Raw genomic sequence first — 24,488 nt, forward strand, 5'->3', positions numbered from 1 at the left:
TAACTCTTTGCACTGTGGGTCGCTGCTGCAGCTCCGACAGTGGCCTCAAAGGCGCCCGCGCGCTCTCGCGCTTCTTGAGGTTATTTGCAAGCCGCTTTGCCTGTTATTTGCATATTTGGTCCGAGCTCCGTTTTTTTTTCCCTTCCCGCCCTGCACTTTTTTCTTTTATACCAACCCACTGGGCCCCTGAGGTACCCACCGCACTCCACAAAACACCAGGCGGTGACTTTTTTTTTTCTTTTTATTGCCCCTCACCAGGCAAAGGGTTGCCTGGCTCAGCCAGCAAGTCATTATCGTGTTGCAATGGAGCGGTTCGCCCCTCCAGGAAAATGCGCTATTGGGAATGTACTGAAGTTAAAGAAAAAGCCAGCCCAGGAAAAGGACTGCCCTTGGTCCTAGGTGTTTTGGCCACGGCGGGACAAGGCCACAGTACCAGAAGAACAAGACCATCCAGCATTGATCGATCACACGTCTAGGGAGGAGGCGGGGGACAGAGAGGGAGTTCTAGAAGGCGTGGCAGGAGTGGGCCCAGAGCCCCCAGAGCCCAACACACGCCACTGAAAGATGCTGGCATCCTTGCCACCTAGGGAGACGAGGTACGAATCGTCATGCGTGAACCGGACGCTAGTCACGTGGCTGCCGTGGCCTGAGTACATACGACTTGGCGCCTGGACCAGAAAAAAAGTCAGTTGCAGCAATGGCAAGATCCCATGCCTACCCACCTGGACCCAACGGTCCCCTAAGGCCTCACCTTGGCTCGAGCACACGGATACTGGAAAAGGTGCACTTTGCAGAAGTCGTCCGCTACAGCCACCACACGTTCATTGTGGGAGCGGCATAGGGAGTTGATGTCTGTCCCATCAGAGCCATCAGGCCACACACCTAATACAACAGGTAGCCTCAGCCACTAGGACGCTTCCCACAGTATAGAGCTACAGTGTTTAGGGTTTCCACTCGACAATCCTTCCCAGTCCCAAGAGCCAAAGAGTCATTTTGGCCTGTATTTGCCACTCTGATGCCCACCCTGTGACACTTGACACACACCCAACATTCTGATCCCAGAACTGTTTCCACCTTGTTTCCCTAGCCCTCCTAAAGGTTTCTGCGAGCTGGTTTCACTGCTCACCGTAGACGTGGAAGCCCAACACACAGGTATAGGTAGCCCACTCCCGGTCTCTGCTCTCATAGCGATTCCTTAGTAGTTTGCAGCCTCCAGCCACGTCCCCTAGGTAGAAATTGTCCCAACCAGCTCAGTAGTGACCGTGACCTGATCACAGGCATAACTAGCCAGCCATTATGAACCTCACTTTGTGCTTACTGAGTCTCACTGAAGTTGTTTGATTTGGTTTGGCTTTAAAATAGTGTTAAGCCCAGCCTGGTGGTGGTGCGCCCGTTTAATTCCAACACTCAGCAGGCAGAGGCAGGTGGATGTCTTTGAGTTCCAGGCCAGCCTGATCTACAGAGCTAGCTTTTTTTTTTTTTTTTTTTTTTTTTTTTGACACAGGGTTTCTTTGTGGCTTTGGAGCCTGTCCTGGAACTAGCTCTTATAGACCAGGCTGGCCTCAAACTCACAGAGATCCGCCTGCCTCTGCCTCCTAAACGCTGGGATCAAAGGCGTGCGCCACCACTGCCCAGCTTTCAGAGCCAGTTCTAGAATAGCCAAGGACAAAGATTACACACACACACAAACCTTGTCTCAAAAAACAAACCAAAAAAAAAAAAAGTAGTCTAAACCTGGCATGGTGGCTCACACCTTAAGAGGCAGACAGATCTCTGAGTTGGAGGCCACCTTGCTCTACAAACTGAGTTCCAGGACAGCCAGGGTAATATAGAGGAAACCCTGTCTTGAAAAGAGAGAGAGACTAGCATAGATATGCCTGGAACTCCCCACCCTCCTGCCTCAACCTCTGGATAAATTCTAACAGTTTCCATCAGTTTTCCTTCCTAAATAAGTTAGCCCCTTCACACCTGCACTGAGAAACTACAGGAAGACAATCTTTTCTTACTGCATTGTTCCTGAGATTCACCTGCCTCTGCCTCTCAAGTGCTGGGATTAGAGGTGAGCACCACCATCACCTGGCATTGGTGAAGGTTTGTGTGGTGGGGGAGGGTGGTTTTTTTTTTTTTGGTTTTTCAAGTCAGGTTTTCTCTTTGTAGCCCTGGCTGTCCTGGAACTCATACTATAGGCTAGGCTGGCCCCAAACTCAGAGAGCTATCTGCTGAGTGCTGGAGACTAAATGTGTGTGTCCCCAATGCCAGGCTTTTTGTTTTGTTTTTGAGACAGGGTCTTGCTAAGTTGCCTTGGCTGGCCTGGAACTCATAGAGATTCCTCTGTCTCTGTCTCTGAAGCTCCCCGATAAAAGTCATGTGCCACCATAACTGGCCAACTGGCCATTCTTATGTAAAGAAGACATGGTGTGAAACTGTTGTTCACCTAGTCCCAGGCTCTGTCCTATGTGTACAGTTCTCCATATCTGCCCCTCTGTTTGATACTCCTCCAATACCACCATTCCTCCTGACTAGGAGCCTCCTGTCAGACCCTCATCCACAGTCACTAGGAGGGTGACAGATGTAAAGGCAGCAAGGGCCACACAGAGAATTCCAGGCCAGTCTGATGCAAACCAAACCAAATAAAAAAAAAACACAAACACACATTTCAATTATCCCCATCACCCTGCCACTCACAGTAAAGAATCTCATAGTCCCCAGAATTGGACATGATGAAATTCCCATCCTTGGACCAGTCAAGGTGAGTGATAAAACTGGAGTGTCCCTGGGGAACAAGAGTCAAGAATTTGACAAGATAGCTACCATTTCCCATCTCCAGACTAGCCCTTAATGCATCAGACCCCAGTTACTGTGCACAATTAACAAATCCCACCTTCCTTCCACCCTAGCGTCCTTACCATACATCTGCCAAAGCGGCTGGCCTTAGTACCACAACTGGAAACGCTATAGATGTAGATCATGTTGTCATGGGAACCAATAGCCAGGTACAACCCATCTACAAAGAGAGTTATTCAGACACAGAAGAGCCAGAGCAGGATCCAAGTCCAGGGCGGGGGTGGCTCCCACCTGGGCTGTACCGGACAACTGAGAGCTGTTCATTGCCATCAGTGACATCAGACACAATCTCTCTGGTCTCTGTGTCCAAAACCAACCACCTGAAAGGGAGAAGGGAGGGAAGTGAGAGGGCAGGATGTGAGACCCTAGGCAAGGAGTTAGGATGAGACAAAGAACTTCAAAAAGGCTGTGATGTCTGGAGAGGGCACCATTGCTGGGGAATGGGAAGAGGCTAAGGGCAGAGAGAAGCTGAGGGAGGGTTTCTGATGCCTCCTGGAAAAGAAGTCAAAAACTATAGACCAGGCCTACCACAAAAACTTTGTGGAGTCGGTAAGCCTGTCACTTCCCTGTTGGCCCACCCACACTCACCCCTCCGAGTCCCACTGCTTCCCCATCCTGGGCTGACATCCCATTCTGCTCCCAAACACAAGAATATAGCTGAGGAAGGCTTGGTGACAGCAGGAGAGGGGAGGCCTGGGCTACAGAGAAGCACCCCCCGAAAAAAAAGGTTCAACACTTAAGTTAGCCTTGGTCACCTCGTCCCTTCTCCTGTTACCAAGAACCCTTCCCAGACCTTCCTGCTTTTCTTCAGAGATGTGGTGTTCTCACCTCCCTGTGTTCAGTCCTACAACCACAACTGCCCCACTTGGGTGGAAGTCAGCACACAGACCCGTCTCCTGGGAAAAGAGAAGGTACATTTAGGAAAATGCTTTTATAAGGGGCCTGTGAGACAGGGGAGAGGCATCAGGCACAGGATGGAGAGGAGAGAGAATACACACAGAAGTGTAAGGGTGATTACTAGAGATGTGAGGGTGCAGAGAACGGGGGGCTTGGAGTTGGTGGAGGAAAAGTCCTGGTCACACCCAAAATTATGTAGACAAATGCTAGTTTAAAATAAGTTTAATAAAGTTGGATGGACACCTTATCAACTTAATAACTTCAAAGGATCCTCCCAAGGCAACCGGAAAAGAGGGGTTTGGGAGACCTGGGACAGACAGGCCTCTTGGACCCTCGTAAGGAAAAGACACTGGACCACTTAGCTGTGCTACAGATAAACTTACTTAGTTGCTGAATGAAGATGAGGTCTGGGGCAATAGCAATGCCCAGGTAGCACAAGGCATCACTTTTACCAGTCTGTACAGAATTTCTGCTGGAATAGCCGATAACCATAACATAACTGGTTCTTCCAAATGTAGAAGGAAAGGCAATGTTAGGGAGTAAGAACAGGTGTAGCATGGTGGACCAAGAGCAGCTGACTCTACCTTTAAGTCCATGCTCCAGGCCAGAGCATGGCCTTCCCCATCCCATAGGCAGAGCTGCCGGTCATGGCCGCAGGTAAGGAAGCGGTTCTGGGAGGGATGTGTACAAAGTCCCCACAGCTCATCAGTGTGGCCCTGCACCAGAACAATGTTTGTTACCACTGCTCTTCCCCAACTCCCTTCCCTACTTCTTTCCCTGGCTTTTGGCTCCCTAACCTGAATAACAGGGGAGAAGCCCTGAGCCAGGTCTCCCCTCAGTAACGCATTCTTCGTGGTTCCCACCAGCAGCTCAGAGCCAAGCCCTTCAGCAATGGCCCTCACAGCTCCAAAGTGTTCTGGAATCTACAGAGTAATAAGAGGATGTCAAAAACACACTGACCATTCCTCTCCCCACTCCCTTCCTTGACCTCAGCCAATCTCTCACCTCAGCCTCCTGGAGGGCCACCAACCCAGGCCCCCACTGTACCAGCCGTCGGTCCCGCCCGCCACCACTAAGCACTGTCCCGTCCCGTCGGAGACAAAGAGCAAAGATGGAACCCTCATGAGCATGCGCCTGGGCCACGATTGTGTAGGTCTCTGTTGGTAAAACCCTAGGTAAGTCATGCTCTTAAGAGTTCAGGGAAATAGGGAAAGGGCAGCTTAGACCATCACAACACAGGATAACACGTATCTCCTAGCTATGAGCACCTACAGAAGACTCGCTACGCTTAATGGCTGCCAATTCAGCCCACAGTAATAGTGGCAAAACTGAACTTTGAATTTGAGATCTGACAAACTCAAGTCCCTAGCCTTCTCTCCTTTACCATATGGTTCCCCACCCTTCTAGACTAGCCCCCCAGAGAGTTCATCAGTTCTGAAGATGAAAATTTAGGAAACTCTCTACTCTGTTCCTACTGAATTTCTGAGATACCAACATCCTAGATGCTACCCCCAATCACATACCTTTGGCCCCACCCCTGCCTGGGGTCTTGGAATCAGAGACACTCCGCCCCCAAGTGAGAATGCTCCCCTCGGAGTCTCCAGTGAGAATGCTCCCATCAGGGAGGAAGACAAAGCAAGAGATAAACTTGGGTTTCTTGTATTTCTGGAGGAGGCAGAGATCAGAGGTCAAAGGGAAAGGCAAACACCAGATCACAGGACAGTTGGGGGCGCTGGGGCACATTGGAGTTATAGTACCCAGTCCCACTTCCCTCCCCACCACCTCACCCATCCACACCTCACCCCAAAAACACCCTGTTTCCGGGCAAGGGTCCCATTCCCAGGAACCCCTGCTCCACTACTCCAGTTCCAAAAGTGAACATGAGATTTTCCACTGGTGACAATACAGCTGCTGTCACGAGGGCTGAAGCCCACAGCCAGGACTGAGTCATTCGTACTCTGAAGAAAGGAAGACACTTGATTCAGTCACCCTATGTCCTGAGACACTCATTGTCTTTGACGCTTCAATTTTTTGTTTGCTCTGTTTTGTTTTTAGAGACAGGGTTTCTCGGTGTAGTCCTGGCTGTCTTGGAACTCACTTTGTAGACCAGGCTGGCCTCAAACTCAGAGATCCTCCTGCCTTTGCCTCCCAAGTGCTGGAATTAAAGGTGTGTGCCACCATACCTGGCATTTGGTTCTGTTTTGTTTCTTGTGACAGAGTCTCATGTACCTCTGGTTGTCCTGGAGCTACCAATGTAGCCAGCTGATGATGAACTTTGAACTCCTTATCCTCCTGCCTCCAAGTGCTAAGTTTAAACATATGCACCACCAGTGGCTTTTTTTTTTTTTTCTGCTGTTTGTTGAGACAACTTCTTACTCTATAGAGCAGCCTGGCCTAGAACTCTCACTGATCCCACTTGAGCTTTTCAAGTGCTGGAATTACAGGCATGAACCACTACACCCAGCTCTTGACTCTTCAATTTATTTGTATTACAGTGCTGAGAGTGATTGAACTTAGGGCCTTGTGTGTGCTAGGTAAACACTCTACTTCTGGGCTCTACCCCCAGCCCTCTTTCCTCTTGCGGTCTTCGGAGTAGCTGATATGACAGGCTTGTGCCACCAACACTCTTTAACCCAATCTGCACCCTGGCAGCTGGTCTACAAAAGCCCTGCGGCCCAGGATAATTCTTCTTTCAAGGCTCTGGTAGAAGCCTGGAGGTGTGGGGCAGTGGTAGAATGCTTGCCTGGAGTACTCAAGGCCCTCCCTGGTTTGACCCTCAACATTGCAAAGGAAAAAAAACTGATCCCCTAAAAACTATATTCCCAATTATAACTTCTGTAGTTCCCAATTCACAGATTAAGAAACAAAAGCTGAGAGAACTGAGAAGCACCAATCAGAAAGGAAGTATATGTATAAGTAAGTCTGGAACTGTCTGCATTCCACCATTCCCAAACCCAGATTCCGAACCTATTAAGTCACCTGGGCTCCTCACCTTGATCTCAGCCAGCTTCACTCCCCGGTTGCAATCCCATACAGACAGCATATGCTCATTGGAATCATCCACCACACAAAGAAAAGCACCCTGATCCTGGGGAGGGGGACACAACAGAGCTCTGGAGGTCTGGACATTCCAAACATTAGACAGGTTGGGAGGGCAGAGGAAGTTGATAGGTGTCTTTCTCAAGAGAACAGGTTGGATGAGCGAGCCCGGGACACCAGAGCTCCCCCCAGGCTTCCCGGTAAAATGAAAGAGTAGTGTCTTAAGCAAGAAGAAGGATCTAAACAGACAGGGTGGCACACTTCTATGACACTTGCTGGGTAGAGGCTAGAGGTAGAAGGATCAAGAGTTCAAAGACACCCTCATCTACATATTGAGTTAGAGGCCAGCCTAAGATATGCGACACCCTGCTTGTTTCAAAAAACAAATAAATAGGGATCTGGAAGCTTTGTGCACAGCTCACCACTGCTGAAAAGGCCAAGGCCCCCACACCACGTTCAAAGGCACCCAGTCCAATCTCTTGCAGCTTTAGGAGCGTCTCTGAGTCCCAGATGTGAACCACAGGCTGCAAGGGCTAATGGAAGAGAAGGGATCAGAACTCTGAAGAAAAATGGTCTGTAAGGTCATCCTGGCTGCTTGATATTCTGACTTGATCTTACCTTCCCATCCTTGTCTACTCCAGCTGTCTGTCCTGAGGCTACACGAACACCATCAGGGTGAACAGCAAGGCTAAGCAGAGGGAGGAGAACTCTAGGCAGGGGTCTCTCAAGACCACCCAAGACACCTTCTCCTTGCTTAAGAAGCAGCAAGGGAACTCTCTTTTCTGCCAGCCAGACCCTCTTCCTGTCAAGCCCACCAGTCCCAAACCCCAAGACCCTTACCATCGAACGCAATCTGTGTGACCCCGGTAATGTCTCTGGCCGCCACCTCCAGGACCCCCTGGGCCTCCCCCAGGCCGGTACAGCACCACTACACAGGCAATAAAGTAGACCACCTCCCCAGAGCGCAGCACAAACAGATTAGAGCGAGAGTCACGGCCCCTGTACCCATAACTGTGTTGGAGACCATGGTCAAGGAAAGGACCAGACCAAAGACAGGAGGGAAAAGAGTGAAGCACGGAAATGGCAAAGCCGCTGCTGGACATTATCATCCACAGCAGGGTGGACGGGATCTCTGTGCATTCCCATCCACAGCAGGGTGGACGGGATGGTTCAGAGGACTCCCTGTCCCCACGGAACAGAAAGAAACTATAAAGGAAGGGGGACCCCTAGTGGGATGGGGTGAATCCCATGGAACCCGAAGGGATAGGATACACCCAGTCAAGGCTGAGGGTCTCCGGGGGTGGGCCACTGGGTAGCTCCTCAAGACTTCGGATGCCAGATGGAATGTACATGGTGATGGGGCGGCCACGAAGGAACATCTTCACTGAAATGCCTTCTACAGAGACAAGCAGAGATGTAAGCCTCCCTTCCAGAAGACCAAAGTAGCATACCCACCATACCTGACAGGTCCCCCCAAAGTAGCTCCTAGGGCTATTGCCCAAACCCTAATTCCATCATCCAAGTTCCTCCCTCTGCCTCTCTGTACATACCCAAATTATAATTGCTCCTCCGAGATCCAGGACCCCCAGGGCTGGAGAGGGGGTCTTTGCTCCCACGGCTATTGGGAAAAGGCAAAAGTGTAAAGACTAGGATCAAGTCCCAACACCTGAGGTGGGTGGGGTAAGATACTGATAGGTTCATTCCAGTCAGCCTGCTGGTGTGGGGCCGCTGTCAGAGCCACAGAGCTCTCTAGAGGGACTTTTAGTTCCAAAGGAAGAAGTGAGAGAGGGAGAGAAAGAAGAAGGAAAGAAATGGGGGGAGAAAAGGAAAGAAGAAAGAAAAAGCAATATAAAGATGAGAGAACGGGACCATAAAACATGGAGCCTATGCCCTTTCTTCTAGGCCTCTTCTGACCTTTTTGTTCCCATATTTGTAAAATGGGCCAAAGTGAAAGCTGAGCACGCACCTGCCCTACCTTTCAGGAATCTGGGAGATGGGCAAAGTCTCCCAAAGGGAATGACACGTGAACCTCAGAGGTCACTGTCATTGGATGATGAGCTGACACAGCCAAGAAAGTGACAAGGCTAGAGTAAACCTTCAGGTTCACTAAGAACACTTCCTGGCTCTGGGATGTTGCCCTGTGGTACAGGAGTGGTAGAGGAATGGCAGAACTTCGTAGCAAGAGGGGAATCAGCTGATGTGCTGAGAACAGCCGTCTGTGAAGAATCACCAGAGCTGCCAGGTCTCTCTTCCCAACACTCCAGAGGCCGAGAAAGGAGGACTACCATGCCTTTTAGGCAGGCCTGGGCAACAAAGTGAATTTAGGCTACAGCGTGAGAACCTGTCTCAATTAAATAAGACGTCATGGGAACTTAGAGCTCCTAGAATTTTGAAAGTTATGTTGTGATACAAAAAAGTTAGCAGAACAAGAATCAGGAAAAATTGGGTTCAGAGCTTGAATATGTGACCTCGGGCACCTGATTACCCTCTCTGTGCTGCTTCACCTGGTCAGTGGAGAGCACAGAAGACCACCTACCCACCGAAAATGCTATAGGGCTTGAATGACATGGAGGAGAGTTTTAGCACAGTGCCCAGAACACTACAGGAGTCCCAAGGAATGCTTTGTTTCTTTCTTCCTGTTGGGTAATGAGGTCACCCACCCCACCCAGGAAGGGAGAAAGTCAAGAAATTGAGCCTGGGGTACAGCAAGTTGAGGAGGGAAAGGAAGGCTTACACACCTCTCTGTGCTCCCTGACCGCAATAGCAGGTTCGCGGAGGAAGCTGCCTTCCTAGAGAGTTTCTGCCTGGGCCGCTCTGAGGGGGATGAGGAAGAGGAGGAATTTCTTCGTGGCCTGCTGGGGCAGAATGAAAAAGTGGAAGAGCAAGCCCTACAGTCCTGCTTCTCAGACTTCCCACCACAGGACACCTACGTGTCACAACGCTGAAGGGGCTGCACAGGCCTAAGGACCCCTGGGGGACCAGGAGAGCCTGCCCCACTGCTGCTGCTGCATCCTTCAGACTGGGTCCCACTGGGCTCCTCACTGCCCCCTTGAAGAGCTGGAGGCCCATTGCTCAGGCCAGGTGGTCCAGAAGATGGCTCCATCTCCAGTTTTCCCTCTGTCTGGGTGCCTCGGCTCACCAAGGAAGGGCTGCACGTAGGTGGCAGTCCTGGAGGAGCCGTAATGCTGCTGAGGAGACAGCAAATCAAGCTGATGCCCCAAGTTTCCAGGAAGGAATAATGAGTGTACTGACATGCATACCTGTCCCTTGTTGAAGCCGGTATGCCAGAGTCCTGCAGGGAGGTGGAGGGGCCATGCAGCCGCAGCAGGCGAAGGGCTTCTGCTAAGGCTGCCTTTACCAGTTCCATCTCTTCTTCCTGCACCCGAAGCCTCTGGCTCAAGGTCTGCAGGGTCTCATGAGCAGGGCCCTCACCTGGAGAAGGGGCAACAAACACTCAGAAAAGTGCCACTACCTGGACAATTAAGGGGGTTCTGTCCTCCTGCCCAACTTTACAACCCAACCATTCAATAGGACTACCCACTTTCAAGCAGTCCAAATGTAGGCTTATCCAGAGGGGGAAAGACTGATGGTAGAGGATCAAGGGCCTCCTCCTCCTAGCAGGGCATGCAATGAGCCTGGCAAAACTCCCTTCCTGCTGCTACCCCAGCCTCCGCAAAGACAGGGAGTACCATGGAATACTGGGTGGGGGCGGGGTGGAGGGGTATGGAATACTGCCAAGATACGTGGGAGCCAGAGAGAGATGCAAGAGCAAAACGGGTGAGGAACTACAGCCCCCTCATCCCACCAGCAAGCACAGTCAACAAGCTAGAAAGTGGACAGGACAGTAAAGTCAGACTGAGCGGCCAAGGTGTAAGGAACGAGATCTGGTGACCGTACAGAGTAACAACGGAGAGCATTTACAGTGTACATCCCAATGTAACTGTGGGAGTCAGAAATAAAAAGAGCCGGAATTCCCGGGGAAGAGGCCCAGAGTGACACAGCGGTCAGGGAAACTTAGAGAACCAAGAAGTAGAATGACATTAAGGAAGTCCGAAGTGACAGTAGGAGGTTCTGAGGAACTAGAGTCGGACAACCTAAAGAACCAAGGAGGATGCTCAGAGTCCCTGGGGTTCAAGAGCACGCGGGCACGCCACTAGACAGCCGTCCAGCACTGGCAGTGCCCGTCGGGCTGGCGCTCCCGGAATCCGGGCCACGCCGTCCGCCCCGCCCCATACTCACCGGGCCCTGCAGCCCCGTCCATCCGGCCCCCGCGTTGCTCCGAGCGGCAGCGGCGGAGGCGTCTAAGCCGCGGGGGCCATGGCTGGGGAGAGGGGAAGGAAGCACCCCGGGCGCGCGCGCAGAGGGATGCCGTGCCACCCCCGGGGGGCGCTGTCGGGCGCAGGGGACAAGGCTTGGAGGGGGCGCTGTGAAACCCGGGCCTGCTACTCTCCGGGGAGTGGGTTTCCCGGGGTACGATGACAGGGCAGACCCGAGCCCCAGCGCCGCAGCACAAACAGGCGCGGGACCCGGAGTCGCCAGCAAGCGCGGGACGGGGGCGGGCCTGGGGGGGGGGGGGCGGGCCGCCAGGTAACCCTTCCCTGTCCGGCCCCCCCCCAGGCTCTGGCCGGGGGCGGGGACACACGGTTGACCTCTCACCCCGCTAGGCTCTAGCCGGGCTTCCGGGCCCCAGGCTCCCAGAGGACTTGGGAGGGGACGCAGGGCCTGAGGTCTGGGTCTCTACTAAACCCGGAGCCGGGCGTACCAAACTCTCACTTCCGCGAAAGGCCAGGGCGGGGTCACGAAAGGGCTTTCTGCCTGGGGGCGGGGCCTTTCCTAAAGGGCAAGACTAAGGCATCCTGAATTGGGGCTAGCAGAGGGTTATTAAGGCTGGAGTGGGAGGATGCCCAGGGTATTGGGGTCAGGATGGCATTAGTCCTGCTGAAGCTAGGCTGGGCTCACTCAGCATCCTGCCTGCCCTAGCCAATCCCCAGTCCCGACGGCTCCTCACTCCCTTGGGCAGAGATGGGAGATGGCGCCGGTGCTGCCCGTGGTGCTGCCCCTCCAACCCCGTATCCGTCTGGCGCAGGGGCTCTGGCTCCTCTCCTGGCTGCTGGCACTGGCCGGTGGCCTCACCCTCCTCTGTAGCGGGCACCTCCTGGCACAGCTGTGGCACCTTGGCACCTTCCTGGCTCCCTCTTGTCCATTCCCTGCCCTGCCCCAGACTGCCCTGGCAGCAGGAGCAATGGCTCTAGGCACAGGACTAGGGGGTGCAGGAGCCAGCCAGGCAAGTCTGGATGCAGCTCGCTACCCTCCCTGGCGGGGGGTCCTGAGTCCGCTGCTGGCGGCTGGCACTGCTGCAGGAGGAGGATTGCTGGCCCTTGCCTTGGGGCTAACCCTGGTTTTGCCAGCAAGTCTGCACCAGGGACTGGAGGAAGGCCTGGAGGCTGCCTTGGCTCACTACAAGGACACAGAGGTGCCTGGACACTGTCAGGCCAAACGACTGATGGATGAGTTGCAGTTGGGGTTCCACTGCTGCGGACGCCATGGCTACAAGGATTGGTTTGGTGTCCAATGGGTCAGCAACCGTTACCTGGACCCCAGTGACCAAGATGTGGTTGAGTGAGTGATTGATTTGCTTCTCTTTTCCTTTTCCCCCTTCCTAGACTCTCTCCTTAGTCTTGAAATTCTCACTCAGGCATGCAATAAATAGAACACAGTAGCAAAGAGAACGGATTACAACTCTTTATCAGCTGTGCTGCCCAGGGCATGTTGCCAAACCACTCTGGGCCCATTCCTCATCTGTAAAATGGAGGAGATAACTGTACCTGTCTTTATCTTCTAGATAGGCTCCTATCTTACGGAGCTGTGGAGATAAATTAAGAGCGCTTGGATAGTAAAGCACTCAGTAGAAGTTTTACAGTAATTTTTTCAACTGCCCCAGCCCTCGGCTGCTCCTCTAGGCCTCTGTCTGCAGTCATCTAACTATGTGGTCTATGTTTTTACAGCCGGATCCAGAGCAATGTGGAAGGTTTATACCTGATTGATGGAGTCCCCTTCTCCTGTTGCAACCCCCACTCACCCCGGCCTTGCCTGCAAAACCAACTCTCTGACCCCTATGCCCATCCACTCTTCGATCCTCGGCAACCCAACCTAAACCTCTGGGCAAAAGGGTGCCATGAGGTACTGCTGGGGCACCTGCAGGGACTGGCAGGCACACTGGGAAGCACGCTGGCTGTCACCTTCCTGCTCCAGGTCAGTCAGCCAAGGACCATATCTCTTTCCACTTTCAGCTCTGGTCCCGGTTCCACTGACTATCAGTCACTCTCTCCACTTGTTCCTCACAGGCTCTAGTGCTCCTCGGCTTGCGGTATTTGCAGACAGCGCTGGAGGGGCTTGGAGGAGTCATTGATGGGGAAGGAGAGACCCAGGGCTATCTTTTTCCTGGTGGGCTGAGAGACATACTGAAAACTGCCTGGCTACAGGGAGGGACTGCCCGCAAGCCAGCACCTGAGGAAGCCCCACCAGAAGAGGAACCTCCTAAGGAGGATCTACCTGAGGCCTAGTAACCTGAGGGGGGGCAGTGGACAAATATGAAAAACTTACCTTTTTTATTTTATTTTTTGGTTTTTAGAGACAGGGTTTCTCTGTGTAGCTTTGGAACTCACACTGTGGACCAGGCTGGCCTTGAACTCACAGAGATCCCCCCACCACCACCACCCCCAGCCTCCCAAGTGCTGGGATTAAAGGTGTGGGCTGAGGAAGGAAAGGTCCGGAGCTTACAGGAGTTAGAGCAGTCAGAGACAGACTGGAATGAAGAGTCCAGGAGTCCTGGAGCCCAGCCTTTGCAGCCAGAACCACCAAGACTGAGAATAGATCAGGGTGACAAGAAAGTGATGCCCAATGGACTGGAGACTGTTGCTAGTATACAGATTCTACAATAAAGTTTGTGGATGGAACCCACCGCTGTCTCTCTTGTCTAGGGGATGGGGCCTGAAGGACTGATGTCTGTGCAGAGGAGGAATCGGCCTGTGTAGGAATAAGCTGTCGCTATCTCTTGGGATTAGAGCGCAGCAAGGAGCTTTGCCACTGAAGAGACACATGAGGCCCTCCAGGTTGAGATTCTTTATTCTAGAGGTAGGAAGGGGATCCGCATGCTCAGGTGGGGAGGGTCCAGCCCAGCTCCTCTAGCCCCCCAGTGCATGCTGTCCCCAATAAGTTACCCAGTTCCCTTAGCCACCCTCCCTCCTGAGTCCATCTGTCCTGCTCCACCCCAGATGGGGCTGACCTGGCTCAACACAACAGCTGCTTGTCCCTAGCCTGTGGGCAGTGCCACATGGCAGGCTGGGGGAAGGGAGGGAAGCAGCTGGGCCACACCCTGTGGTTGGAGGGGCTGCCTCTGGTTCTGAGGGGTCAGGTCTTTTTTTAAAAAAAAAAAAAAAAACAAAAAACCACATCCTGGATTGGCCTGGAGCCCAGTCCCACAAGGTATGTGCCTAAAATAAGGTAGAAGTCAGGATGAAGCTGCCATCACACCTCAATGGCTGGGTCTGAGCCCTGGCCCTGCCGCTGCAGCTGCTCCTCCTGCTTCATCTTAGGTTTCTCTGTCCGTGTGTGCCATACTAGTACCTGTGAAGGAAGGGTTAGGGTCAGGACCAGCCAGGCCCAGGGCCCTGAGGTATGTGTTCTAGAACAGATCTCACCAGCCCCCTCTTCTGCATTCAGAGTTGGTATATAATCTATGAAGTATGGGGGTGGAGGAACTTTACGGCCTCTAAAATGGGGTTGTTCATGACCCTGATATATACAAGGGTTCACAGAATCTGTAAGATGAAGTGGCAGGAGCCTTCCCTGAATCTCAGTAGTCTTTTCAACAGAGTGAAAGCTGATGAGACCAGAGATCCTGGTTCAAACACCAATTCCACTTCTCCCATTAACTGCTCATCCCAGAACCAGCTTCTCCACCCTCTTACCTGAGTACAGTTGGCAGCCCGTGGCTCCAGGTCCTTGGGATCCACGAGATGGCTCAGGAGACTACTCTCCAGGTAGCCCCGGGGTGCAGTAGCATCAAACTGGGCATTGGGCTTAGCCAACAGCAAGGGCAGGGCAACAGCAAAGCCCGCCATGTCCAGGGGAAAGGGTCTGGTGGGTTCCCATGCTGTGTGGAAACCCACAACCCGGCCATCCTGTACCTGAGGACCCTCAAATCGCAGGCCGCCCACCAGCCCCACAGGCCATACTGAAACACCACGAGTCCAACGCATCTAATAGAGATGAGAAAAAAAAAAAGAGAGCTGTGGCCCAGGGGAAAGAACCACTTTGTTCACTGATCCCTCTCCCTACTGCTCCCCACCCGCACCCAGCAGCCTACATCCACACTCATTAGCAAGAAGAAGGAAGCTGATGCTAGCTGGCCTCTTTTCCCACCTTCATCCCAGGGCTCACCTCCTTAAAGAGCTCCCGGCTGTAGGTGTTGTCATCGTCAGCAAAATACACGACTCCCTGGGTCCCTGGTGGTGGTGGGTCTTTCTCCCCACCAACAGCACCCCCTCTGCCTCGGAGCCAGTCCAGGGCCTTGTTGCGCTGTTCTACTCCTCGGGGCCGAACCCATCCTGGCTCACCTTCCCTAAGTCGCTGAGCCTTGGGGGTTAGGACAGCCAGGTGTGTGAAGAGGAGACCAGAGGCAGCCAGCAGCCCCGAGACCAGCGGGGTAGGGCTCTCAGCATCCTCCACCAGCACCCAGTGTACACGGGGCACCAGGCTCAGGGTCTGCGACAGTCGAACCAGCTCTGCCTTCTGTACCAGCCTGCAGGGGGAGAGATGCAGGAAGGAAGGGGCCAGGCAGCCTTGGCCCACAGCACTTAGGATGACAGCTGCTCCTGGCCAGTTAGCATCTCTCCTGGCTTTTTCTCCACCAGTGCCTAAGCTCTGCATGTGGGCACGTGTTATTTAGGACAGAACCCAGGGCTTCAGGTATTCACACGAGCATCAAGACACTGCCACGATGCCTCCCTCTACCTTAAGTGTAAATTTCATGCAGATGTTCACCTGCCCTGCCTTTCCAGACCAGGTCATTACCCACTTCAACCTAAGGACTCAGACTGGGCCAAGACTATAGGGCACACAATTTGGAATCAGATGGATCTGAGTCTGAATAATTTTGTATTTTGGTTCTAGTTTTCAATACAGAGTCTTATGTTGTTAAGGCCCCAAACTCCACGTGCTGGTGAGGATGGCCTTGCACTCCTGCTCCTCCTATCTCTGCTTCCCTGTATGGGATACCATATCCTGCATGCTGTTTTATCAAGTAAAATATGCTGGGAAATGGTTTAATCTATGCATCAAGTTTACTCAGAAGGAAAAGTGGTTTAAGAAGATGGGCATAAGCCGGGCAGTGGTAGTGCACACTTTTAATCCCAGCACTTGGGGAGGCAGAGGCAGGTGGATCTCTGTGAGTTTGAAGCCAGCCTGATCTACAGAGAGTTCTAAGAAAGCCAAGGATACACAGAGAAACCTTGTCCTGAAGAAACAAAATAAATAAACAAATAAAGAAATGAAAAAAACGAGGGGCAGAGTGGATACCTTTAATCCCAGCACTTGGGTGGTAGAGGCAGGCAGATCTCTTTGAAGTTTGAGGCTAGCCTGGACTACATATCAAGTTCCAGGACAGCCAGGACTATAGAGAGAGACCTTGTCTCAAAAAAATAAATAAGATGGATAGGGCTGGAAATGCATCTCAGTGGTAATATATTTTCCTAGCCTGTACATGGTTCAATCACCAGTAACTAAATAATAAAAATAAAATAAAATTAGGTGAATGCTTTGATAAGTTTTATAAATATTTTGGCTTTTGAGATAAAGTCTCACACTTTAGCCCAGGCTAGCCTCAAATTCAACAACTTTCCTGGCTCTGTTTGAATTCTGAGATTACAAGTATGCTATCATCCCTAGCAACAATATTATTTATTTGTTTGTTTGTTTCAATATTAGGTATTGAACCCAAGGCCTTGCATATGCTAAGCAAGGATTTAGCCACCACAGGCCCAGTGGTGGTGGCGCATGCCTTTAATCCCAGCACCGGGGAGGCAGAGGCAGGCGGATCTCTGTGAGTTCGAGACCAGTCTGGTCTACAAGAGCTAGTTCCAGGACAGGCTCCAAAACCACAGAGAAACCCTGTCTCGAAAAACAAACAAACAAACAAACAAACAAAAAAAAGAATTTAGCCACCACGTTATACCTCCTAGACAAAGATATATTTTAGAAAAACAAGTTAGGACCTTTAATCCTAGCATTCAGGGGGCAGAAGCAGGCAGATCTCTGTGAATATAGACCTGCCTGGTCTATACAGTAAACTACAGGTGAGTCAATGTGAAACCCTATCTCAAAATTTTTTTTTTTTTTTTTTGGTTTTTCAAGACAGGGTTTCTCTGTGGCTTTGGAGCCTGTCCTGGAACTAGCTCTGTAGACCAGGCTGGTCTCGAACTCACAGAGATCCGCCTGCCTCTGCCTCCCGAGTGCTGGGATGGGATTAAAGGCGTGCGCCACCATCGCCCGGCCCTATCTCAAAATTAAAAAACAGAAAAGAAAAACTAGTCAGAGAAACAGTTAAGAGAACTTGATGACCTTACAGAGGACCAGTGTTGAGTCCCAATACCCACATCATCTCACAAGCACCTGTAACTCCAGTTGCAGGGGACCTGCCACCCTCTCTGGCCTCTGTGGCATCTGCACTCTCAGTGCACAAACCTGCACTCAGGCAGGAACATAGATTCATAAAATAAAAAGCAAGTAAGTAAACAAGATAACAAATTCTAATCTATTTTAACCAATTAAATCTTGGAAGGCAAAGACACAGGTGTTCAAGGCCAGCCTAGTCTACATAGCAAGTTCCAGGTCAGCCATGGCTACACAGTGAAACATTGTCTCAAAAAATTAAAGGACTGCCGGGCGGTGGTGGTGCACGCCTTTAATCCCAGCACTCGGGAGGCAGAGGCAGGCGGATCTCTGTGAGTTCGAGACCAGCCTGGTCTACAAGAGCTAGTTCCAGGACAGGCTCCAAAACCACAGAGAAACCCTGTCTCGAAAAACCAAAAAAAAAAAAAAAAATTAAAGGACTGTGTGGTTGTGGCAGCATTTGGGAGGCAGAGGCAGGTGGATCTCTGTGAGTTTGAGGCCAGCCTGGACTACAGAGTGAGTTCCAGGACAGCCAGGACTGCACAGAGAAACCCTTGTCTCAAAAAACAAAGCAATCGAAAACAAAACAAAAAAAAAAAGTCCTGGCCGAGCAGTGGTGGCGCACGCCTTAATCCCAGCACTCGGGAGGCAGAGGCAGGTGGATCTCTGTGAGTTCGAGACCAGCCTGGTCTACAAGAGCTAGTTTCAGGACAGGCTCCAAAGCTACAGAGAAACCCTGTCTCGAAAAACTAAAAAAAAAAAAAAAAAAAAAAAAAAAAAAAAAAAAAAAACGAAGCACAATGCAAGTAAGTAACAGGATCCTGCCCCAAACCATTTCTAAAAGCTGGTAGACTACCCTGTCCCTTTCCACAAGCCCTTGCTGGGGATCACTGTCAGGGCCTAGGAAAAGCTAAGCTTAGCCCTGTTTTTTTTTTTTCTTTTCTTTTCTTTTCTTTTTTTAATGTGTAGCCCAGGCTGGCCTCAAACTCATGATCCTCCTGCCTCTGCCTCCTTCAGCAAATCCTACATGCACCACCACAACCAGCAGCCCTGGTTTTCTACACAGGTGTTTTTACTTTTTTGTTCTTGTTGTTGGGTGTTTTTTGTTTGTCTGCTTGTTTGTTCTGAGACAGAGTCTTACTCTGTAAACTCAGGATGGATGCAAACCAGTAGTCATCAGACTCCCAAGTGCTGGGATCACGGATGTCAACTACCACACCTGGATCTAATCAAAATGTTAGAACTTTCTAACCAAGAATTTACTAAAAGAAATTAATTCATGGGACTGGAGATATGGCTCAGTGGTTAAGAGCACTGGCTGCTCTTCCAGAGGTCCTTAGTTCAATTCCCAGCAACCACATGGTGGCTCACAACCATCTGTAATGATATCTGGCGCCCTCTTCTGGCATGGAGGCAGAATGTTGTATACATAATAAATAAATAAATCTTTAAAAAAAAGAAATTAAGTCATTGTTGAGCTCAAATTTTCTTTCAAACTTTAGTGTCCTATTTTAAAATTTGGCAGTAACTCAGAGCAGTGGTGGCACACACCTTTGATCCTAGTACTCCCAAGGAGATAGAGTCAGGTAGATCTTTATGAGTTCAAGGCCAGCCTGGTCTACAGAGCTAGTTCCAGAATAGCTAGGGCTACAAGGAGAAACCCTGACTAAGGGGAGGAAAGAAAAGTTTAGCAGTAACTCAGTAAAACAATCTACTTCCTATTATCATTTTGCCTATTTTTTGTTTGTTTTTTGAGACAGGGTTTCCTGGTAGCTTTGTAGCCAAAGTCCTGGAACTCGCTCTGTAGACCAGGCTGGCCTCAAACTCACAGAGATCTGCTGCTGCCTCTGCCTCCCGAGTGCTGGGATTAAAGGCTTGTGCCACCACCGCCCAACTTCTTTGTCTATTTTTATAGGAAAAAAAAAACCTTTCCCACAAACTGTATTAAAGATAGACCATTTATCGTGCCATTTTGCAAACTCTGGTCTGAGGACTATCCTAGTTCAAACCCATCACTAGCCCAGAGCCGTACCTGGCATAGGTGGGGGTGATGACATAAATAGTAGGCAGAGCCTCAGGTTCAGGGGGCTGGGCTGGGACAGGGGGTGGGCGGCGGAGATCAGCTTGCAACTGGGAAATCCTCAGGTCCTTCTGTCGAAGCTGCTCAGCTGCCGCTCGCAGTGGAGAGAGGCAGTCACATGGCTGGCCTGGTCCCAAGATGCACCAACAGGGAATGGGAATTGGGGCAGAGAACCACAAGACAGTAAGTAGTTCGGCAACCCAGAGTCAAAAGCCTTTTAACTCCTAGCCAATACTTTAAAAAAAAAAAAAAAAAAAGCATGAGGCAGAATCTTTAATAAATAATTAATTTTAAAAAAGCATGGTGGTAGGCAGGTCACTTTCAACTAGCAGGCACACTTTATCTTTCTTTTATTGTTGTCTTGTTTTTTTTTTTTTAATTCCAAGTCCCTTTTCTTTCTTAAGATTTTATTTTAGCCGGGCGGTGGTGGCGCACGCCTTTAATCCCAGCACTCGGGAGGCAGAGGCAGGCGGATCTCTGTGAGTTCGAGGCCAGCCTGGTCTACAAGAGCTAGTTCCAGGACAGGAACCAAAAAGCTACGGAGAAACCCTGTCTCGAAAAATCAAAAAAAAAAAAAAAAGATTTTATTTTAGTATATAGTGTTCTGTTTCCATGTATGCCCGCACACCAGAAGAGGGTACAGAGCTCATTACAGACGGTTGTGAGCCACCATGTGGTTGCTGGGAATTGAACTCATGACCTCAGGAAGACCACTCAGTGCTCTTAACCTTTGAGCCATCTCTCCAAGACTATTGTTGTCATTTTAAGACAAGGTCTTGCTATATGGCCCCAAGCTGGCCTCAAACCCTTAACCCACTGGCCTGTTTTCCAAATGTTGGGCCACTATATTTAACACTTTTTTCTTGTTATTATTGTGTAGTCTTGGCTGTCCTGGAACTAGCTCTGTAGACCAGGCTGATCTTGAACTCACCGCTGGGATTAAAGGCATGTGCCACTACCACCTGGTTTAACTTTCATTATTAATCAATTCCATCTGTCACTTTTTTCTTTGCTGAGGCTTCACTCCAGGGCCTCAAACTTGCTTGTGCTCTATCACTACACCCTCAGCCCTGCTACTATTTTAACTCGAGCTGGTTATCTGTCAGCCTTCCTATCCTTCCTACCTATGATCCTAATGTTACCTTCTAGACTAATAAGGAATAGCAAAGTCTGAGCCACTCGACACTCACGTAATGGCAATACCTGAGAAGCGTTTACCCAAGTTTCTGGATAAAAGGCTGGATTCAATCTGCTCCATGGTCTGTGACCACTGACTTGTCAGTAAATTCACTGATTCCATCACTGGATAAACATTTATTGAATACTCTTGGGAAACCCTGCTTTAAGATAAAGCAAAGAGGGGAAAAAAGGGCCCTACTCTCACGGAGCTATCACTCTGGTGAAAGAAGCAGACACTAATAAAGTCATTACAAATTGCGATATGGACCACTTAGAAAATAAAATATTAAAAAGGAATCGGGACTAATAAGGGTTACTTAAGCTAAGGTGGTCATGGAAGTCCTCTCTGGTGACATCTGGCCTAACACCTTAAGAATGATAAATAGATGGCCTTGCGGGGGGGGGGGGGGGGACCAAAGAGCTTGAGGGAGAACGAACATAGGATTCTCAAAAACCTGTCAGGGAGGGGAGGGGTGAGAAATGGGTTGCGCGGCGGCAGCGGAGGCGGCAGCGGGGTCATTCTGGCCTGGCTGGCATTCGTGGAGCTGAAGACCACGGAGTTCTAGACATGGGGCCACCGAGAGCTGTCCCGAGGGTCGAGCGGGAAGCAGCCGTCAGCGGGGCTCATCCCCTGCGCCTAGGGCCGGCCCTCCGCACCCCGCCCCGCCCCGCTCACCGAGCTGCACCAGCGCGTAGAGGAGGCCAGCGATCGACACCAGGAAGTAGGCAAGAAACACGTTCTTCAGCTTCAGCTTCATGGCCGCGCCGCCGGGGCAGGCGGGGTCCGCCGGGGACCGGCAGGGACAGGTCAGCCCGCCCCTCGGCCCTCCTGCGGGCCCCGCCCCGCCCCGAGCCCCGCCTTCCCCGCACCCCCTTGTAGTAGTTCTCGAGAACCTGGGTCTCCGAGCGCCACTCGGGACCACTTCCGGCCAGTGGTGCCCCTCCCCAAGGTAATTTCCGGTCCCTCCTCCTGGTAGGCCAACCAGGGTGATGACGCCATGTCCGCTGTGTCTAGCGTTCACGACCGGCAGTCAGAACCTTGGTGGGAGCACGTGGAACCTTGCTCAACTTTGAGCTAAGAATTGAGAATAAGTCCCGCTTCTTCCCGAGTTTTTAGTCATCCGTTCATTTTTCAGCCTCTGCACCAGCGCTGGCTGTCCAAAGAAACAGCCATTCAATACTCGTTCAACCAATGAATGAAATCTATGGCCTGCCAGGTGCCAGTCCACTTCAGTTGGGTCTGTTCCAGTGGTTCTCAATCTCCCTAATGCTGTAACCCTTTAATAGAGTCCTCATGTTGTGGCGACTCCCCAGCCATAAAATTATTTTCCTTGCTACTTCATAAACATAATTTTGCTGTTATGAATTGTAATGTAAATCTGTTTCCTGAGGTAAAAGGATACCAAGTTTATAAACTGTCACTTGAGCAATGAGTGACTTTATTTACTAACATTTCATTTATATATTTAGTCGGGGAAGTAGCTCAGTTTGTAAAGGCGCTTGTCTAGTATGCACTGGTTTACATCACCAACATGAACCCGGGAAAGTGGTGCTTGTCTGCAATCCCAGCACACCATGGAAGGTGGAGGTAAGCTCCTCCATTACATATTAAGGTGGAGAATTCAGGGTCAGCCTAGGCTACCTAGAACCTTCCCGCATAGATAAATTGATTTGTAGTATTGTTTCAATATGTAATTAAAGAAAACACAAAAGTTGATGTTCATATCAGTAAACATTTTCCCAATGTTACATCATTATGATGAAAACATTCAAAATCCTTTCATTTAGCTACAGTCACCTACTGCTCTGGGAGGAAGGAGGAATCTCCAGCCAGCTCAGAGGAAACAGGATGGGAATACAGAACAAAGGTAACCAAGCCACATAAAGGAATATGATTAAAAAATACTAAGAACTACTTAGGGCTGGACGGTGGTGGTGCACACTTTAATTCCAGCACTTGTGAGGCAGAGGAAGGTGGATCTCTGAGTCTACAGAGCGAGTTCTAGGACAGCTAGGGCTATAGAGTGAAGCTCAGCTCATTTTTTTGAGCTAGTGGTCCAAAGAAAACCCATGTAGTTTTAAGAGGCGTAGCCCAGAATAGCTTCTTCCAACATGCATAGTATTAGGACTTGAACTCCACCTGCTCCTCCCCCGCATCAAAAGGATCTGTTGTCTAGTATGGTCTTGAACTCCTGACTCAGACAATCTTTCTTCCAGTCTACAGAACAGATGAGTAGAAGCTCCTTCCTAGCAAGTTCAACTAACAATGGGAGGAGGATATTTTAAATGCTGGTACAGCATTTTCTGTAGGTCTAATCCCCAGCAATGCAAACCAGTTTTTTTTTTAATAAATCTTTATCTATTATGTACACAGTGTTCTGTCTGCTTGTATGCCTGCAGGCCAGAAGAGGGTACCAGATCTCATTACAGATGGTTGTGAGCCACCATGTGGTTGCTGGGAATTGAACTCAGGACCTCTGGAAGAACAGTCAGTGCTCTTAACCTCTGAGCCATCTCTCCAGCCCGCAAACCAGTTTTTAAAAGCTAAGTGTAGTGATATTTATCTATAATCCCAGCATTTGGGAAACTAGGGAAAAAAGGATCAGGTGCTCAAAGCCAGTGGGGTACATATAAAAATCCTGTCTTAAATTGAGCATGGTGGCACACATCTTTAATCCCAGCACTTGCGAAGCAGAGGCAGGTAGATCTGAGTTCCAGGTCAGCCTGGTCTACAAAGTAAGTTCCAGGACAGCCAACAATAAATGTTACAGACAAACCCTCTCTCATAAAAACAAAACAAAACAAAAAATTTAAAAAGTGTTATTAGCAGCTGGGCAGTGATAGCACATACCTTTAATCTCAGCACTTGGGAGGCAGACAGGCGGATGTTCATGAGTTGAGGTCAGCCTGGTCTATCAAGTGAGTTCCAGGATAGGCTCCAAAGCTACAGAGAAACATTGTCCCAAAACCAAAACATCAACAAAAATAAATGAAAAGCAAACAAACAAAAAAACATGACTGTTGGGGGCTGTGGACCCCAGGCCCTGAATTTCCCGTTAACAACTTGCTTTCCTGTGCTTGCAGCTGCTCTGAGCAAGAGACCCTCGGGAATGGTTTCTGGTCGGTTTGGCTGGGACGTGGCTATCAGTTAAGGATCCCTATATAAGCTGCCCTGGAACACAATAAAGGGGGCATTCTTGGGGAATTCAAGGAGACCCATGTCTCTGTGTGTATGTGTGTCAATCTCCAGGCCCTTGCCCAGCTCACAAACCGTCTGGTAGTGCAGGCTGTACGCTATAGGCATAGTATCATAGCACACAGCACAGGAGCTACAGGACCATAGTACACATGACAACTATTAGCTCTGATCACCACTTAAACCCACTTAAAAACATGACAACTGAGGCCAGACAGTGGCGGCACACACCTTTGATCCCACCACTTAGAAGGCAGGCAGAAGCAGGCAAATCTCTAGTTCCAGGACAGCCGTGGGTACATAGAAAAACTGTATAACTGTATCTTGAAAAAAAACATACAAATGACAACTAGTATGTGTGACATGTGTAGGCCAGAGGCTAACTAACTTTATATATTCTCCAGGAACCATTCTTCTTTTTCCATATCTCTCATTGAGCCAGAGCCTCAAGAATCCAATGTCTTCATCTCCTCAGCACTGGGGTTACAAATGCCTGCTACGCTACACTCAGTGTTTTTTCACAGTGGGTCTGTGGATCAAACTAGGGTTCTTACAGTTGTAAGACAAAGCAATTTTCTGATT

The 24,488-nt window shown here is 50.3% G+C and overlaps 3 protein-coding genes across 7 annotated transcripts; 1 reads left to right on the forward strand and 2 right to left on the reverse strand.

Moving 5' to 3' along the window:
• Positions 1-111: 111 nt before the first annotated feature.
• On the reverse strand, positions 112-11,346 carry Eml3 (EMAP like 3). 5 transcript variants are annotated; one of them, XM_041661337.1, is made up of 22 exons: positions 11,020-11,346; positions 10,041-10,212; positions 9,711-9,968; positions 9,519-9,635; positions 8,331-8,398; positions 8,053-8,176; positions 7,621-7,791; positions 7,399-7,468; positions 7,203-7,313; positions 6,734-6,829; positions 5,544-5,699; positions 5,265-5,406; positions 4,747-4,898; positions 4,539-4,664; positions 4,326-4,457; positions 3,673-3,740; positions 3,076-3,164; positions 2,907-3,004; positions 2,686-2,773; positions 1,127-1,225; positions 752-882; positions 112-668 (listed from the first exon to the last, which is right to left on the reverse strand). In XM_041661337.1, the coding sequence occupies exons 1-22, from the start codon at positions 11,039-11,041 to the stop codon at positions 465-467; spliced, it is 2,694 nt and encodes an 897-aa protein (XP_041517271.1). In that variant the 5' UTR covers positions 11,042-11,346; the 3' UTR covers positions 112-464. The 5 variants fall into 5 exon arrangements, with proteins under 5 accessions (XP_041517271.1, XP_041517273.1, XP_041517275.1 ...); XM_041661339.1 differs by having other exon boundaries at positions 113-668; positions 9,711-9,965; XM_041661341.1 differs by lacking the exon at positions 11,020-11,346 and adding an exon at positions 10,322-10,405 and having other exon boundaries at positions 113-668.
• Positions 11,347-11,454: 108 nt separating this feature from the next.
• Positions 11,455-13,733, forward strand: Rom1 (retinal outer segment membrane protein 1). The gene is made up of 3 exons (XM_041661343.1): positions 11,455-12,399; positions 12,786-13,032; positions 13,125-13,733. Exons 1-3 carry the CDS (start codon positions 11,810-11,812, stop codon positions 13,341-13,343), a joined length of 1,056 nt encoding a protein of 351 aa, XP_041517277.1. The 5' UTR covers positions 11,455-11,809; the 3' UTR covers positions 13,344-13,733.
• Positions 13,734-14,206: 473 nt separating this feature from the next.
• B3gat3 (beta-1,3-glucuronyltransferase 3) lies at positions 14,207-21,650 on the reverse strand. The gene is made up of 5 exons (XM_041661344.1): positions 21,387-21,650; positions 19,484-19,658; positions 15,223-15,583; positions 14,751-15,041; positions 14,207-14,406 (listed from the first exon to the last, which is right to left on the reverse strand). Exons 1-5 carry the CDS (start codon positions 21,466-21,468, stop codon positions 14,308-14,310), a joined length of 1,008 nt encoding a protein of 335 aa, XP_041517278.1. The 5' UTR covers positions 21,469-21,650; the 3' UTR covers positions 14,207-14,307.
• Positions 21,651-24,488: the final 2,838 nt, after the last annotated feature.

Source organism: Microtus oregoni, unplaced genomic scaffold (assembly GCF_018167655.1).
Source record: "Microtus oregoni isolate MIOR12 unplaced genomic scaffold, Mior012 000012F_ref0000307, whole genome shotgun sequence".
Lineage (NCBI taxonomy): Eukaryota > Metazoa > Chordata > Mammalia > Rodentia > Cricetidae > Microtus > Microtus oregoni.

Bases quoted from the DNA above. Each gene is read 5' to 3' on its own strand.
- Rom1 (XM_041661343.1), top strand. From the start codon at position 11,810: ATGGCGCCGGTGCTGCCCGTGGTGCTGCCCCTCCAACCCCGTATCCGT. The intron at 12,400-12,785 runs GTGAGTGATTGA...ATGTTTTTACAG, and splicing joins AGTGACCAAGATGTGGTTGA to CCGGATCCAGAGCAATGTGG. The intron at 13,033-13,124 runs GTCAGTCAGCCA...TGTTCCTCACAG, and splicing joins CTGTCACCTTCCTGCTCCAG to GCTCTAGTGCTCCTCGGCTT.
- Eml3 (XM_041661337.1), bottom strand. From the start codon at position 11,041: ATGGACGGGGCTGCAGGGCCCG. The intron at 2,774-2,906 runs GTAAGGACGCTA...CTTGTTCCCCAG, and splicing joins GCCGCTTTGGCAGATGTATG to GGACACTCCAGTTTTATCAC. The intron at 669-751 runs GTGAGGCCTTAG...TTTCTGGTCCAG, and splicing joins ATCCGTGTGCTCGAGCCAAG to GCGCCAAGTCGTATGTACTC.
- B3gat3 (XM_041661344.1), bottom strand. From the start codon at position 21,468: ATGAAGCTGAAGCTGAAGAACGTGTTTCTTGCCTACTTCCTGGTGTCG. The intron at 15,042-15,222 runs GTGAGCCCTGGG...CATCTCTATTAG, and splicing joins GCCGGGAGCTCTTTAAGGAG to ATGCGTTGGACTCGTGGTGT. The intron at 14,407-14,750 runs GTAAGAGGGTGG...CTTCCTTCACAG, and splicing joins GGGCTGCCAACTGTACTCAG to GTACTAGTATGGCACACACG.